This window comes from Phoca vitulina, unplaced genomic scaffold (assembly GCF_004348235.1).
Source record: "Phoca vitulina isolate PV1807 unplaced genomic scaffold, GSC_HSeal_1.0 scaffold83, whole genome shotgun sequence".
NCBI classification, from domain to species: Eukaryota; Metazoa; Chordata; class Mammalia; order Carnivora; family Phocidae; genus Phoca; species Phoca vitulina.
Window position 1 is genome coordinate 2,556,393 of NW_022589786.1, and position 14,236 is coordinate 2,570,628.

The 14,236-nt window shown below is 52.2% G+C and overlaps 1 protein-coding gene across 1 annotated transcript in view; it reads left to right on the forward strand.

Annotated features, from left to right (window-relative positions):
- The window catches only part of AFAP1L1 (actin filament associated protein 1 like 1), a 64,614-nt gene that overhangs the window by 26,998 nt on the left and 23,380 nt on the right, over positions 1 to 14,236 (forward strand). Inside the window, exons 3-9 of the mRNA XM_032395349.1 lie at positions 694 to 777; positions 1,550 to 1,647; positions 2,772 to 2,880; positions 6,607 to 6,732; positions 7,397 to 7,608; positions 9,532 to 9,711; positions 11,673 to 11,765. Coding sequence (XP_032251240.1) covers positions 694 to 777; positions 1,550 to 1,647; positions 2,772 to 2,880; positions 6,607 to 6,732; positions 7,397 to 7,608; positions 9,532 to 9,711; positions 11,673 to 11,765 — 902 coding nt within the window. The remainder of the gene's footprint in view (positions 1 to 693; positions 778 to 1,549; positions 1,648 to 2,771; positions 2,881 to 6,606; positions 6,733 to 7,396; positions 7,609 to 9,531; positions 9,712 to 11,672; positions 11,766 to 14,236) is intronic.

The window sequence follows — 14,236 nt, forward strand, 5'->3', positions numbered from 1 at the left end:
CACGCGGCACACTCGCCAACAGCGCGCTCGCGCAGCTCACGTGACCAGGACACACAGCACGCCGCTCCCACACCCCACACCCTCACACGCGGCACACACGCCGCACACGCCCCCCCCCACCAGCCCCACAGCCCCTCTGCCCCCCGTCCGTTTGGCAGCAAGGCCTCCCCGTCCACTCCCGCCTTTTCTCGACACCCCAGGTCAGCCCAGCGCTCAGTAAACTCAGACGGGCCGCCCTGTGTCCCGCAGTGTTGCGGGCGTCTGAGTGATGGGGGGCAGGGGCGTCCCCACCGGGTGACTCTCGGAGCCTCACTTCCAGTGACAAAACAGGCCGATGTCATCAGCAGCCCTCACAGGACTGTGGGAGGGTAGTAGGGGCGGCAGTTTGCCACCCGTGCTCGGCCCTGTCCCCTGGCCGTCCCCGGAGCGCCTTACCTGTTCTGTTTTCTACACTGGGCTCTGAGCATCCTTCCACTTGGAGAAGGAGATGCTCAGGAACGATGTAAAAATCAGAACAAAGCTTGAAAACCAGGGAACTCATTTAGGATGTGCACATGCTTTGTCAACGGTGCCGTGTCCTGAGTGGGCTTGAGTCCCAGTGGCGGGAGGGAGGAGACCCGGCCGTCGTCAGAGTGGGCAGCAGCAGACTGCCCCTTCTTCCTCACTGCTGACACGCTCCCCCTCTCCTCACAGCCAAAGAAGTCTCCTACCTGTATGTGAACACAGCGGACCTCCACTCCGGGCCCAGCTTCGTGGAGTCCCTCTTTGAAGAGTTCGGTAAGGCACCCTCTCCCAACCCCAGCTGGGAGCTGTCCCCTCCCTGAGTGTGCAGGCCCACTGCCCCAGTCTCCGGAAGGGTCCTCGGATTGGGTGGGGGCCTGGCTCTAGCGTTGCAACACTGAGTCACGTTGGGCAGGTCCCTTGACCTCTCTGGGCCCTGCCAGCTCTGAAAGTCTAGTCAAAATCTGTATGGTCACGGGAAGTCATCCCCAGGGTTTGAGGAAAGGTAGGGAGGAACATGCAGGCCAAAGAAGGTGCTGTCTCTCCTGCTGCTCACATCCACTGGTGGTGGCCGCCTGACCCCTGGGTTGAGCCGTCCTGCGCCCCAGCAGAGAGGGGAGCTGCGGGGGGCATCGTGGGCATGGGAGCAGGCACACCAGGCGGCGGGCAGGGTGTGTGCGCCCCCTGATCCTTCCCGAGGGAAGACAGCACTATTCCGCTTCAAGGAAGCTGCGGGTCAGGTGAAAGTTGCAGGGATGGAGAGACTGACGGAAGACGCGGTGCCTTCATTACCCACTTCTTGAAAATCTCCAAAGCACCACACGAGATATCTCATTTGGCCCTCTTGATAACCCTGGCAGACAGACAAGGCGAGGGATTATTGGGACCGGTTTACAGAGAAGACCAAGTCTCAGAGTGATGAAGTCGCTTGCCCAGGGTTTCTAACGAAGGAGGTGGTAGAGGCCTCCTGACCCCAGATCCAGGCTTCTTCCCATTCTACCGTGCTCATCCCTGGCTTGCTCTGCCCCAATGGCCTGCCCCTCGGTAGACTGTGACCTGAGCGACCTCCGGGACATGCCAGAGGATGACGGGGAGCCCTGCAAAGGAGCCAGCCCTGAGCCAGCCAAGAGCCCGTCTCTGAGACACGTGAGTCATGGCCTGGGTTCCCACACCCTCCGGCCCTCTGTCCCTCTGAAGTGGCCAGTGAAGCTCTCCCCACAATGCTTGAGTCCCTCCTGCCTGTGCAGGACCCTGTTCTAAGGGGAGAAACAGGTTGTGAGAACATTTCAGTGACTCATTATGTGCTCACTGCGCCCATGCTGAGCAGGGATAATGTGGTGAACTGATCTGTCAGTTCAGGCACAAAGGACGTTCCCCACCCCAACTTCTGATTGCCATAATAAACGTGGAGTGTGAGGAAAGCTCCGGACCAGGGCTTGGTGGCCTCTGCCCTCCTCCTGCTGCCATGTGGTCTTAAACAAATCACCTCCCCTTTCTGAGCCTGTTTTTCACTTACAAAATAAAGGTTTGGATCATATCTAGGGTTCCCAGCCTTCATCCACGGAATTAAGGCAAAGGGCCCGTAATCACATCAAACACTCTCTGTCAACTGCATAATTCAGTATCATCATCACCATCCAATGGTACCAACTGTTGACCCCTTACTACGTCCTTGACATGCTCACAATAGCTGAATGAGGTTGGCACGATTGTTATCCCCATTTTACAGGTGAGGAAATGAGACTTAGCGTAAGCGACATGTCAGTGCCCACAGCTCATAAGTGACAGAGCTTAATCCCGGTGAAGCAGGGGTGCCGTGGCCCCAGAGCCTAAGCTCTTAGCCACGAGGCCGTGCTGCCTCACTAAGTAACGTGTCTTCCATGTACCTGTCTTGCTGTTCCTCACAGGTATGTAGATGTGGTTGCAGAGCATTGCAGAACTCAGAGCAGTTTTTGATCACTTTGCATGCGCTTACTTAATCAAAAGCCTGACTACGCCTATGTGGCACTCCACAAAACTTTTAGATCTTGCGGAGAAGCCCTGATGCTGAAATAAGTTGGGCAAGAAATAGAGGACCAAGCAAACTCTCAGGGTTCCCACCTCTGCCTTCTGCCACCCTGTCAGAAGTTCCGGCTTCACCTTCAGAACATGCATCCCGCCTCCTCGGGGCTCCTGCCTCTCTCTGCCCCAGCCTCCTTGCCGTCACCCCACCCGCTCCCTCTGATCTCCTGGCCTTCTTGGTCTCATCTGCCTCCGTTGTCCCCCTTCAGGCAGCTGACCTGCCTCCACCGCTTCCCCAAAGGCCTCCGCCCGAGGACTACTATGAAGAGGCCCTTCCCCTGGGCCCGGGCAAGTCCCCTGAGTACATCAGCTCCCACAGTAAGTTCTGGTCCCCCAGGGGGGACTCCTCTCCTAAAGCTCCCGTGTGTCCCTCTAGGGCTGGAGCTCCAAGCCCGGCACCGGCCCAGCCCTGCCCACATCCTGGGGAGAAGCTGCCTGAGCCCCTGGCCTCTCTAATGAAGGCCTGGGGAGGCCAGTGGGCCTAGCCCCAGGGATCAGGGGCTTGGTTCCAGCCCCAGTTCTGTGCGGTCTTGGACAATCCCCTTCCCTACTCTGAAAATAAGAAGGGGCTGGATACATGCATATAAATGTGCGGGGACAGAGGTACACAGATGGCCACTGAAGCTGGTGCTCCCCCACGTGCTCCTCCTCGGTGGACCCGGTGAACCGGTTTGTACTTCAGCCTGGCCACACCTGAGAGGAGAAGTAAGTTATAAAGTGAACGTGTGGGGTAAAAAAAGCACGTGGCCAAAACCAAAAGGTCTTCCTATTGTGGGCACCCCAGGGAATTCACATCTCTTAAATTGGCCACAAAGGAGAGTCTCTGGATTTGGACTCCTCTTTCCATCGGTTCCCTCCAGCACTGAAACAACTGGCCGTTTTTTTGAGGATCAGATAAGTCACTGGCTTAGATATAGGAACTTAACATCACACACAAGAAACTATATTATGGTTTTTGGGTGACCCAGCGTTTGTAGTTGAACTTTTATAAGATAATGTTTATGTGGTGCTCCACTCTCATTCAGTAGCACAGTGGAGTATTTTCCAACTGCCAAAAAATAAATGAAATAGGTCTGTCTGTGCTGATCAGAAATGAATTCCAAGATACCTTCGTTGATAAAAACCTCGAACACAGAATACTGCCTATTATATGATTCCATTTGTTCCTTAATACGGTACACACACACTCATGCGTTCATTTTAGCAATTTTTCTAGGATATGCAAGAAACCGGGAACAGTATTTCCCTGTAGAAATCTGGGTGAAGGGAACATAATATTTTCCCATTCATACTCTTGTACTGATTGTGCTTATCACCATGGTCATATTTTTTTTTTATTGTAACAAAATATACATAACATAAAATGGGCCATTTCAACCACTTTAAAGTGCCCAATCAGGGACATTTAGTACACTCACCGTGTTGGGCAGCCATCGGCTCTACCCAGGGTAGTTCCCAGACATTTTCATCACTCAAGGGGGAAAGCGCATACCCATTAAGCAGTCACTCTCATTCCCCCTTTTCCCCTGAGCCTCTGGCAACCACCAATCTCCTTTCTGTCTCTATGGATTGGCCAATTCTGAATATTTCACATAAATAGAACCATACAATGTGTGGCCTCTGGTGTCTGGCTTATTTCCCTTAGTATAACGTTTTCAAGGTTAACCTGTATCACTGCATGAATCAGTACTCCTCTCCTTCTTAGGGCCACATCATCGTCCATTGTATGGATAGACCACATTTTGTTGAGTCAGTTGATGGACATTTGGGTTTTTTTCCTCCTTGGGCTACTGTGGTATATTATTTTTAGGATTAATCAACTAGTTAAAACAAAGTGAAATGGTGGGGTTGGACCAGGTGATCAGTGGCTCTCTTCAGCCTTGAAAGTCTTGCGGTCTGTGTTGCTGTAAGCAGCTGTTTGGATGTGAAGCAGCTGACTTTGTTCTATTTTATCCACTTGAGGACAGGAGAGGAAAGTGAGGACAAAGTGCTGCTGGGCCCTGAATCCCAGGTCAAACCCCTCGGCTGGGTGAAACTGTTCTACCTCCCCAGGGAGCTCACACTCCTCTCCCATGGGGCCGCGGGGATCCTGGGCCAGGAGGGAAGGGCGGGCCTCAGGAAGGGCCAGGGGGCTGGACCAGGGAGAGAGTGCCAAGCCCGTCGGGGAACATCCTTCCTCTTACACAGTGACCAGCCCAGCCAGGTATTCAAGAGCGCTGCCCCGGGTGTCCCCTCCCTCTTCCCCATCGCACCCCTGCCCCCCCCCGCCCCACCCATCCATCTCACAGGATATTACCGGCATCTGAGGCCTCAGAGGACCTGCTGGGAAGGGCAGGCTCTGCTCATCACTTGGGAGACAGCACTTGGTATCCCAGTCGTTGGGAATTTCAGTGCTGCTGTCCTCAGGAAACAGATGGATGGCAGGGGCTGGGAGCCCAGAGCAGCACTTTGAAGAACAGTGTGGTACGAGAGCCAGTTGGACTGCATGAAGGAAGTCTTCCTGGAAGAGGGGATGTGCATCTATTCCCTGAGCTGACAACCTCAGTTCTCATGCAGGTTCTGACCCTAGCAAACGGTGTATGGCTGCAGGGCTCCCATCTGTAAAATGGGGCTCATACCTACCTCCCTGCTTTGTAGGAATCAAAGGAGATGGTAATAATAATGACATCTGGCATCTGTCCAGCACATTCTATGTGCCAGGCACTGTGCCAAGAGCTTATATGCATTGTATCACTAGTCCGAGGTGGGAACTGCTCCCGTCACCGTAGGTGAAGACCATGAAATGCAGAGAAACTGGGGGCTTTTATTTTTTTTATTTTTTTTTTAGATTTTGTTTATTTACTTGTCAGAGAGAGAGAGCAAGAGAGAACACAAGCAGGGGAATGACAGAGGCAGAGGGAGAAGCAGGCTTCCCGCCGAGCAGGGAGCCCGATGGAGGGCTCGATCCCCGGACCCTGGGACCATGACCTGAGCCGAAGGCAGACGCTTAACCGACTGAGCCACCCAGGCGCCCCAAAACTGGGGGCTTTTATAGCCATAAATGGTGGTGACAGATTTCACCTCAAATCTGGTCAAACCCAAAGCACGTGCCCTTAACCCACTGACCTTCAGAGTGTGCCCCAGGGGCCATCTGCATCAAAAGAACCTTAATTGTTTAAAAAAAAATCCAATTTCTTGGAGTTCCATATAGTTTCCATTTGTACATGTTTTTTAATGTCCTGTTAAATAGGTTTTTTTTAAATGCAGATTCCTCAGCTCAGCCCACACCCACACTGGTGAATCAGAATCTCTAGGGAGACGGTCCAGGGATCTGCATTTTAAAGAGACCCCCAGTAATTCTGATGCAGAATACAGTTTCAGATAGCACCCCCCACACCCCTGCACTGTGCTGCCCCTGAGCGGGAGTGTGCTGGGAACATTCCATGCAGGGAGCTGTTGTGTTCACTATTGTATGAGCTATACCATTAGCTCCTCTAGTCCAGGTCCTCCCCGTAGTCACAGAAGTTTAGGGGAATCTCCATCACAAGAGGGAGCATACGCATCAGGAAGGGAGCAGAAGGACTGAAGTGGCAGAAGATGAGGGGGGCTGAGCCCAGGCAGCTGGAGCACCACTCCTTGCAGTATAGGGACGAGGGCTATGACCAAGACACACACACACACACATACACACACACCACCACCACCACCACCACCACCATCCCACCGCTGTGGGATCACTGAGGAGGGGCTGACTATTCTCTGTCTGAGAAGGTCAGAAGAAAGATCTTTGAGCTGGGTATTGAAGGATGAGTAGGAGTTCTCTAGCAGAAGCTAAGAGAGCACACGGAATAGCATGAACACAGCCCTGGAGGTGTGACAGGCCCAGCAGGGCAGCTTCTGGTGACAGAAACACAGAGAGCTTGTGGGAAGCTGGAGCAGATGACATGCAGAGAAGAGGCCCCTCACCCTGGCCAGGGAGCTGCACTCTCTCTTCCCCAAGGAGGGGCATGTTGTCTGGGGTCTTCCCCAGCCACGGCCCCTGCAGTCTGCCTGTCTTTCTCCAAGGTGCCGCTCCTTCTACCAACCCCACAGATGGCTGCAGCCCAGCCCACTCCATCATGGATGGCTACTACGAGGATGCAGACAGCAGCTACCCCACGACCAGGATGAATGGGGACCTAAAGAACTCCTGTAAGTACCGAGAAGGTGTTCAGAATGGTCCTGTCCTCAGAGAGAAGGCTTTGACCTGACCATTGGCATGCACATGCATACCAGCCCCTCTGGGTTGCCACAGAGGCCCCAAGCCCTTGTACTCATGACCCTCGGGTTCAGTGGAAAGGCATGGGAGTTGGGAGCCCTGGATCTAGCCATTGCCCTGACCCTTGGTGACTGACTTTGAATGAGGCGTTTGTTCTCTTTGAGCCTCCAGTTGCCTTCTGTATAAAGTGGGGATTTGCTGGGTGCTGTGAGAGTCACCTGAGACTAAGGACACGGAGATGATGGGGTATGACAGTAGCTGATGTTAGTGGAGTACTCACCAAGTGCCAGACACTGGGCTGAATGCTCTACAGTCCCTGATCCTAAGAACCTGATGAGGTAGATACTGTCATTGATTGTGACCATTTTACTGATAAGAAAACTGAAGCTCTGAGAAGTGAAGTCACCGAGGTCGCAAAGCCACCGGTAAATCTACACAACACTGTGCCCGTGTGGGGGTGTAGAGATCACCATGGTCACACCTCATGCCCACCCCCTCCTGGTCCTCGAATCCCAGGGTAAGGACACCTGCAGAAGGGTAAGAAGGTGCCTCCCAGGCGAGGACACAGTAACGGGCCCTTTCCCGTGGCTCCCGCAGACAATGACTCTGACCCAATGAGCAGCTCCTACGAGTCCTATGATGAGGAGGAGGAGGAAGGGAAAGGGCCACAGCCCACGCACCAGTGGCCCTCGGAGGAGGCCTCCATGCACCTGGTGAGGGACAGCAGGATATGTGCCTTCCTGCTACGGAAAAAGCGCTTCGGGCAGTGGGCCAAGCAGCTGACCGTCATCAAGGAGGACCAGCTCCTGGTGAGTGGCCGCGGAAGTGTGCCTCTAGGCCTCACATGGACTTACGTGTGTGTGTGTGCGCGTGTACGTGTGTGTGTGTGTGTGCAGGCATGTCTGCCTCTGTTCCTCTGGGTTTGCTTTGTGCACAGAGGCTCAGTGCTTCTGAGATCAGGGCTCTCCCACTGGAACAGAATGAACACACACACACACACACACACACATACTCAAAGACCTGATATAGACTTTACCAAGTTTTTGTTTCTCCAGGAATGAATTTTTTATCAGTTTAAAACAATGTTTATTGTTTTCATAATGCAACTAAATGTGTTTATGTATAAAACTAGGGAAAAACATAATGAAAATGATTTTTGAAGCCACCTAAAATCCCATCGACCAAGAGCTAACCACTGTTAAGTTTTTTTTTTTTAAAGATTTTATTTATTTATTTGACAGAGAGAGACAGCGAGAGAGGGAACACAAGCAGGGGGAGTGGGAGAGGGAGAAGCAGGCTTCCCACTGAGCAGGGAGCCCGACGTGGGGCTCGATCCCAGGACCCCGGGATCATGACCTGAGCCGAAGGCAACGCTTAACAAATGAGCCACCCAGGCGCCCCTACTGTTAAGTTTTAATATCCATGTTTCTACTCTCATTTCCATTCATTTGCCTTTTCTAAAACTGAGCCCATGCAGCACTTACTATGGAACTTGCTTTCTTAGTTTTTTTTTTTTTTTAATTTGCCATCTCTCATCGCCATCATTTCATAAAAGAAAATATACCTTTAATTCCAGAGTAGGAATACAGACATAATTTCAGAAAAAAATTATTAGTTCTTTACCCCAAAATCCATTCAGAAGTCTTATCCAACATATATCCACTTGAAACATGATTTTTTTCTCATCCTGGAGCAGTGAAAAGCTCACCCCAGGCCAGAACCAGTCCAAAGGTCATGATTTATTTCTTCCCACTCCTTATGCCATTTTTTTCTTGAAATATTGCATTGGTTAGGATCTCCAACACAATGTAAATAGAAGTGGTGAGAGCAGGCGTCCTTGTCTCAGTCCAAAGCTCAAAGGGAAAGTTGCAATAATTCACTATTAAGGCTGATGTTTGCTGTGGGTGGTTTGTAGAAGCTCCTTATTATCACATTAAGGAAGTTCCCATCTATTTCTCTAGTTTGGTAAGAGTTTATATTACAAACTGGTGGAGAATTTTACCAAATGCCTTTTCAGTTTCTATTGAGATGTGGCTTTTCTCCTTATTTTCCATTAATATGATGAATTATAGGGTTGGTTTTTGAAGGCTAATGCATTCTTGCAGTCCTAGAATAAACCCTATTTCGTCTTGATACAGTATGCTTTTATATGTGTCTAGATTCTATTTGCTAGTGGTTTTTTGAGGGCTTTTGCAACCATGTTGAGATTAACCTATCATTTTCCTTTTTTGTAATGTCATTGTCAGGTTCTGGTATCAAGGTAATGCTGGCTTCATAATAAGAACTGGGAAGTGAGGGGGTCCTTATTGATAAACTATTGACTTCCCAAGCCCAACCCTCCACCTCTGCTAGAATTCTCTCTCCCACATTCCTGCTAGGTAGCACATTAGTAGCAGGGAGCTGGCTTCCTTGCAAGCCAGCCTGTTTCTTCTCTGGTTCTTTAGACTAGAATGGTCTTCCTAGTATTGTGCTAAAATCTGCCTCTTCCTAATAGGTGGCTGTGCCCCTGGGGCCCCTCGGTAGCCCTTGAGATCTGAAGGTTGTCCAAATATGCCCCCCTTCCAGGCTTCTTTTCTCTGGGGTGAATAGCCACAGCCCCTATCTTCATGCAGTGCCCACAGCTGGGCTGGGGTGGGGAGGGGGTAGGTCGAGCTCCCCCAAGTCTTTGTGTGAGGGCATCTCCCTCCTCTGCCCTCCAGTCCAGAAGGGTGAGCCCTTCTCTTCCTGTCCAGTGTTACAAAAGCTCCAAGGACCGGCAGCCGCATCTGAGGCTCACGCTGGATGTCTGCAGCGTCACCTACGTGCCCAAGGACAGCCGGCACAAGAGGCACGAGCTGCGCTTCTCCCAGGGGGCTACCGAGGTCTTGGTGCTCGCACTGCAGAGCCGGGAGCAAGCCGAGGAGTGGCTGAAGGTACATGGCACCTGCCCTTCCTTTCCCCCTTCCTCAGGTCCAGCTTTCAGCCAGGTGGGCTCCAGTCCCTGGAAGAACAGGCCTTGCTCAGGGGAGGGGTGGCGATCAGAACCCTGTGCATGGCTAGGGCTGACATGTGGAAGTGGGCTTCAGACATCTCCAGGAGATAGACCTCAGGCTGAAGTAATGCCTTCTTTCTAGTGATTTGAATCCTCTAACATCCTCACTGTGGGCTTGTCTAGCCTGCATATGTATACCTCCTGGAATGCGGAGCTTAATATCTTTGAAGGAAACACATTTTATCATTAGATAAGCTAAACCTTTAAAAAAATTAAAAAGAGGAAATCCTTCCTGTCTTAGGTGAAATGTGTATCCTCGGAACAACCACCTGTGGCCCAGCTTCCACATCTTGCCTCGGACTGTAGAACAATTAGTTACTGTGTACTGAGCGCGTATTTTTTGCCATGCATTGTGCTAACAGCGTTACATACTTGACCTCATTTACTCTTTGCAATGGGACTATTATCGTTCCCATTTTACAGATGAGGAAACTGAGGCCTAGGAATCTTCTGTGACTTGCCAAAAGTCACCCAACTAAGTTGTCAGGGCCAAGAGTAGAAGTTACCAAGGAAATCTACTCCAAAGGCCATAGGCAGGGTGGCACAGTGATGACAAGGGAGGACTTTGGTGGCACACAGACTTGAGTTCAGGTCCCAGGCCTAAATGGCACTTACTGGCTATGTGATCTTCAAATGACTTTGCCTATCTGTGCCTCAGTTTCCTCTTCTGTAAAATGGTTCTTGTAAAGATTCTAGAGAGCATTTAATATAGTGCTGCCAGACAGTAAGTACTCAGTAACTGTGAGTGATCACTGTGTCCTGGTGGTGGAGCCACCATCCCCAGTCCCTTACTTCGGGCCGCCATGTCCCTGCACCCTGGCCCACTTCCCCTCCGGCACCTTTCTCCCTCATCCTGTGATCCTCCTGCTGGGACAAAGAAACCAGACACCACCCTCCCTCCCCATCCTCCCTTCCTTCCTGTGATAACCAGCTCTCCCCCTGGGAGGTTTAGTGCTGCTCATTATCTTTGTCTCAGGGGGGGAAAGAAGGGAGAGAACCTGCCTGCTGGGGGAGGCTCTGCCCTCCAGGGGCCGGGTGGGCCAGAAGAAGGCGCCCTAGACTGGAGACTGAGACTGGAGTCAAGCCTGGACTAGAGACTGTGTTGACGTCCCGATACGGGGAGGTCATTAGCCCAGAGATTCAGGGCAGGCAACCACGGCTTCGCTTCTCGGAGCCCCATCATTCTCTTCTGTGATGTGGGGATCCCAGTTGTCTCTGCCCCTCAAGGCCGCTGTGTTAATACAACAGGATAATCCATGTAAAACCGCAGATGGGTGAGCAACAGGTGACGGCCGCCATTATTTCATGGTCTGGATGTTTCTGCAATGGGAGTGAGTGCCCTGGAATCTCCATGTCCACACCTTTGAAATGGAGGGGGTAGCCCCCGGCTGCGTGCAGGCTGTTGCCAAGGTTCCACACTGTCACGGGAGCCAGTCCCTCGTGCTTGTGCGGGGGGTCCTGGGTCATGTGGCCCTTCACACCCACGATCTCACTGGTCCTCGGGCAACCCAAGGACGTAAGCAGAGGACAGTATTATCCCCATGTGACAGACAGGGAAACTAAGGCCCAGAGGAGGAAAGTGGCTTTCACAAGACTGCACAATTGATTAGCAACGGAGCCCAGTCTAGAAGCCATGCCTCTTGTTCCCCAGCCCCCTCTCTTTTCAATTCAAGGGGAAAGCCTGTTCAAACCCTGATGTGCAGGAGGCCACATCAACCCATTCCCACTGCCCAGGGATCTCAGCCCCGCTGCTCGATGGCCCTGACTGCACAGACCCCATTCTTCCTTCTGCCTCTACGGTACCCCTGCCCACCTGCTCACGGCTGTGCATCCTCTCCGCAGGTCATCCGAGAGGTGAGCAGGCCTGCCGGGGCGGCTGAGGGCACAGACGCGCCCCAATCCCCAGTCCTCCTGTGCAAGCTGGACCTAGACAAGGTATGTCCTCCATGCCAGGCAGCGGGGACTCAACACGGGCTCTGCCCCGGGGGGAACCACAGGCCGGTGGTGAAGCCAGGCACCTGCCTCAGACAAGCCATGAGTGCCCCGCTTGGAGCTGGCACAAGTCGGCGCTCAGTCTGTGTCTCCTGAATGAATGCAAGCATGAATGAATGAATACCCACGTCCAAGGCGCAGTGTGAGCCCGAGGAGGGAGTAACTAGCCCCGCCAGGACAGGAGGAGGTCACAGTTGAACGGAGCCATGAAAAGCAAATTGGAAGCTGTCAGAGGAGTGTACCCCACTGGGACGGGAGTGAAGTGGACACTTGGTAGTTGCTCAGGCAGCCGCTTTGCCGGGTGCCGGTGGGTGATCAAGGGAGTCAGCCCCCAACCTACACACATGAGTCTTGCACGACGTAATAAAGGTTAGTGTTTCTAGAATATGACTGTGTGGCCAGCAATGTCTGGTAGGCTTTACACGTATTACCTACTTTCATTTTTATGACAGCTCTTTGACGAGTTCCGTTTTCAGATGAGGAAACTGGGACACAGAGAGGCTAACCCCGAGTCCCATAGTTAATAAGAAGCAGAGCAAGGATGTATACCTAGACACCTGGCTCTTGATGACTTTGCCCCCCATCTCTCAAGGGGGCCGAGCTGAGCTCTGCTTGCTGAGTCATTCGTGAGCCCCGTGCCCCAGGCATTGTGCTGAGCACGCAGGTGCAAAGCTAACAGTAGTTCACACCCACCCTGCGCCCCCCCCCCCCCCCGGGGGGGGGGTCTGACACAAAAGCCCAGCTGCGTGAGCGCTGGGAGGGAAAAGCACCAGGTACCCTGGGAGCGTCTGCCAGGGGCCTGCCCTTGTCTTAGGTGTCAGGGAAGTTTCTCTGAGAGAGCACATTTATGATGAGGGTGAACAACTAGAAAGGAGGGGGACAGAAAGGGCATTCCAAGCTGAGGGAGCAGGCCCCGGAGCAGGGGGAAGCAAATGGAAGGTGGCCAGTGTGGCTGGATTCAGACAGAAGGGGGCTCGTTTGGCCTATTAGAGTGGTCCTTTCTAGGACCTTTCCAACTGCACTGAAGGGGGCAGGGGTTCACGCTGGCTGGAGGGGCAATGGGGGAGGGGGAGGGAAGATGGCACCTGTGTTAAGCGGAGAGCCTGCTTCTCCCTCTCTCGCTCCCCCTGCTTGTGTTCCCTCTCTTGCTGTGTCTCTCTCTGTCAAAATAAATAAATAAAATCTTTTAAAAAAGAAAGAAATACCTACCATCCGTATACCATTGCAGGGCAAATAGAACCATACGTTGTTTCACAATTTACAGGGGAGATCCTTTATACTTTCAACAGATCTATCCCAATTCTGACGGTTGCCATGTTTCCAGCCTTTGGAAATTGAGGGAAGCCCAAGGCCTCTCTTGTCTCTCCAGGCCCCCAAGTTCTGTGCTTATAGCAAAGCATCCCTGAGCCTGGTCTGGGAGGTCCTTGGCAGGAAAGGTGGAGAGGCCTCAGAGCCTGTTCTACTACTTTTTAAGTGGGTTGGTGCCACTTTAATCCTGTCCCAAGTCTAACTGGCACCATTTAGCTTTTTAAAGCAAGGTGGCAGCACACTATGCAGGTGTGAGAGATGATACCATCTGTTGGCTCCCTGGAAAAGGATGTGATTCAGGCGAGAAAACTTGGGGCGAGGAAAGGATTTTCCCGGGTTCCCATGACTAACAGGTGGTACCAGGGACAGAATTTCTTTGAAGGTCCATCTGACTCTGCCTCGCCACCTCCGTAGTACCTACTAGGCACTTAACTGACCTTGTCTGGATGAGTGAATGAACAGACGGACGGGCGAGCGATGGGTCCGAGGTCAGCATATGAGTAAAGTTCTGTTGGTTACGATGGAGTTGCTGCTATGGTGTGTGTGCATGTCTTCACCACCCTCCTACCCGAGTCAGGACCATGAAGACCCCTCTGTTGTCACTGTTCACATTTCCTGGTCACCAAGTCCTGCCATAACTATTTTGAACACGCCAACTCTTCCCTTTTTCTACATCTTGTCATCTTAGCTCCTTCTTTTACCACGTCCCACCTTGCCCTGGATGACACTCTCTAATGTGGCACTTTGGCTGATAGTCTGTCCCCACGATGCCACCAGAGGTCACTTCCTAAACCAGCTGCATTACATTAGAATCCTATTTAAGTACCTTCCCAGACCCTGTCACCTACCGAATATGGGACATCCTAGGAATTTATTACAATGCGTTGCAACTAGGTGCGTGGCTCCCCAAACGGATGATGAGGGATTCAAAGGTACAACCGTCCTAAGTCAGCCTGTCTTCCCCAGACCTAGAGTAGTGTCAGGCACAGGAGAGGTGCGGACAAATATTTGTTAGGCAATCATTGTGTGCAGAGGTTGGGGGGATTGAACCAACAAAGGGGGACTTCTGAGTGTGCCCTCTGACATGGGGCTCTCTGTGTGTCCCC